This window comes from Vicia villosa, linkage group LG6 (genome assembly GCF_029867415.1).
Source record: "Vicia villosa cultivar HV-30 ecotype Madison, WI linkage group LG6, Vvil1.0, whole genome shotgun sequence".
Taxonomy (NCBI): domain Eukaryota; kingdom Viridiplantae; phylum Streptophyta; class Magnoliopsida; order Fabales; family Fabaceae; genus Vicia; species Vicia villosa.
In genome coordinates, this window is record NC_081185.1 from 131,821,587 (window position 1) to 131,823,782 (window position 2,196).

Genomic DNA, 2,196 nt, shown 5'->3' on the forward strand with positions numbered 1-2,196 from the left:
AAAAATTAGAAAGTTGAATTTTTAACTTATGTTTGTTCTCTAGTATCATATACACTAAGCAAAACTGTACTTTATCTGTCAAAGTCTAATTATAAATTTTCCAAATAATGCGTGTCTAAAATATAGGACCTAAAATAGACCAAAAGAAATTAACAAAAAAAGAATTGGATATTAATAATACAAAGGTAAACAACATCCCTATAAACTAGGAAAGATTAACAAACTAAACAACTTTTAATTTGCAATATAAAAACGATGTTACATCTAAATTCAAAATCCTATAATTCACTTACCTATATCAGCAACATACATGAATCTTTGAATTAGTGTTTCTACAAGCAACAAATTATATTGATAGCTAGCTATAAATATGATTTCTTCGAAAAACGAGGTGAATACAAATACAAAATAGTTTCAGTTTTTTTTTTTAATTTAAAAAAAATTAAATTATTAAATATTAAAATTGTTTTTTTATATTGTGTGACAAACCGGTCTGATTGAACTATATGTTTTTTTTAATGACAGAGCATTGATGAGATCAAGAACCAACTTCTAAGCACGAGGCTTGAACTGATATCATCAAAAATGGAAGCAAATGCTGAGATAAAGAAATACGAAGAAACTGTTAAACAATTATACAAATTATTGAAGAGTGTTTGTCAAGAAAGAGATGAAGCAAGAAATCAAGTTCAATTGCTAATACGAAAATTTCAACCATCTGTGCAAATTGATCATCCAATGGAACCTTCGTGTGATTTATCCTTGTCTAGTCCTCAATCAAATGAGAAGAAAATTTCTTCAATAGGTTCATCAAATACAAGAATAGTTGAATCACGCATAAATCATCAAAAGAATCACACAACTCTTTGTAACAATAGTTATGATACGGAAAGTGTTAATCCAAATGAGTTTGTTCTAACTTCTTTGAGTTTAGCATTTCCTGAAAATTCTAATGGACCTTCTAAGATGTCTCATGGTTCTGGTTCAAGTTCGGGTCCGGGTTCTGGCTTTTTAGTGAAGAATGAACCAATGTTATATATGGATTCAAATGGGATGCAGAATCATACAATATCAAGAAAAAAGAGAAAGTTTCTGTGAGGCTGCATTATGTATTATAAAATTCTTATCAGAGTTTATTTTTTTATTTTATTTGAAAAAGAATGTGATACAAAGATAATAGTTAACTATGTGTAGAATCTAACATTGCTAGGTTGCAATTGCACTGCCTTGTTAAACTTTGGCAGATAAATGATAAATAGAAGTGAGAACGGTGGGAAGTAAATTATGCATCCATTTAGATTTTTCTTATTTTGATCTTATGATACTTAAAATATTTGAATTGAATGGTAAATTTGAGATACAAAAGAAGCTAAGATGTTCGATTATCTTCTTTTATTTTCAAATTTAATTTTTTTATCAATAAACTTGTATATTGAAGGAGTACAAAGGATATTCAACCCTAATACACAAACGCCATCAATCAATTTGGAAATTCAAAGGATTCTTCCACCAATTATAAAAAGTTTGATAGCTATTCTTCTTACTCCCTAAGACATACTACACTCAAGTTGTAATCTTTACATTTGTTACACTATCGTTTACATTACATATGTCATTGTTAAATAGGATGTTGTTTCTTTTGATCCACAGGTTTCAACAAGTTGCTATCCATAACATAGTTGCTTACCTCGCTGCAATTTTGCCACTACATTACTCAGAGAATTCCTTAAAATGCTCCGCTCCCTCCAAATCGACTGCTACTTGCAATGACAACCAATCTTGTATTCTACTCCACACCACACCACTTTTATGCACTTGCAGAATAGAGAAGATGTTGTAATTTTTCTTCAGCTAAAAAACATAAAGTACGCACCATTTCATGTTCATTTAAAGACAATTCTCTCCTCTTAAGCTTCTGTTTTGTTGGAAGTATATCCAGCATCATTCTCCATCCAAATGCCTTTGCCTTTTAGGAGAGTTTTGTCTTCAAAATGTTCAGCATAATTTCCAACCACGCTTCTCATGCTGTCTCAATCCTGCACAATTCAAAATCAAAGACATTAAAAAATTGTTATTAGCCACAATTCACAGACATTATAAAAAAATTGTCAGTTGCCACGTAAAATTCATGCCACAAAGTTGTCACATGATTTTTACGTCGCAACACTTTGCCACGTGATTTTCATGACACAACAT

At 30.4% G+C, this 2,196-nt stretch overlaps 1 protein-coding gene across 1 annotated transcript; it reads left to right on the forward strand.

Moving 5' to 3' along the window:
* Positions 1 to 299: 299 nt before the first annotated feature.
* LOC131612410 (uncharacterized) lies at positions 300 to 1,267 on the forward strand. Its single transcript, XM_058884205.1, has 2 exons — positions 300 to 391; positions 526 to 1,267. Exons 1-2 carry the CDS (start codon positions 371 to 373, stop codon positions 1,096 to 1,098), a joined length of 594 nt encoding a protein of 197 aa, XP_058740188.1. The 5' UTR covers positions 300 to 370; the 3' UTR covers positions 1,099 to 1,267.
* The last annotated feature ends 929 nt before the right edge of the window (positions 1,268 to 2,196 follow it).

Excerpts from the sequence above, each read along its gene's own strand:
- LOC131612410 (XM_058884205.1), top strand. The coding sequence starts at position 371 with ATGATTTCTTCGAAAAACGAG. Across the intron at positions 392-525 it reads TGATTTCTTCGAAAAACGAG|AGCATTGATGAGATCAAGAA; the intron begins GTGAATACAAAT and ends TTTTAATGACAG.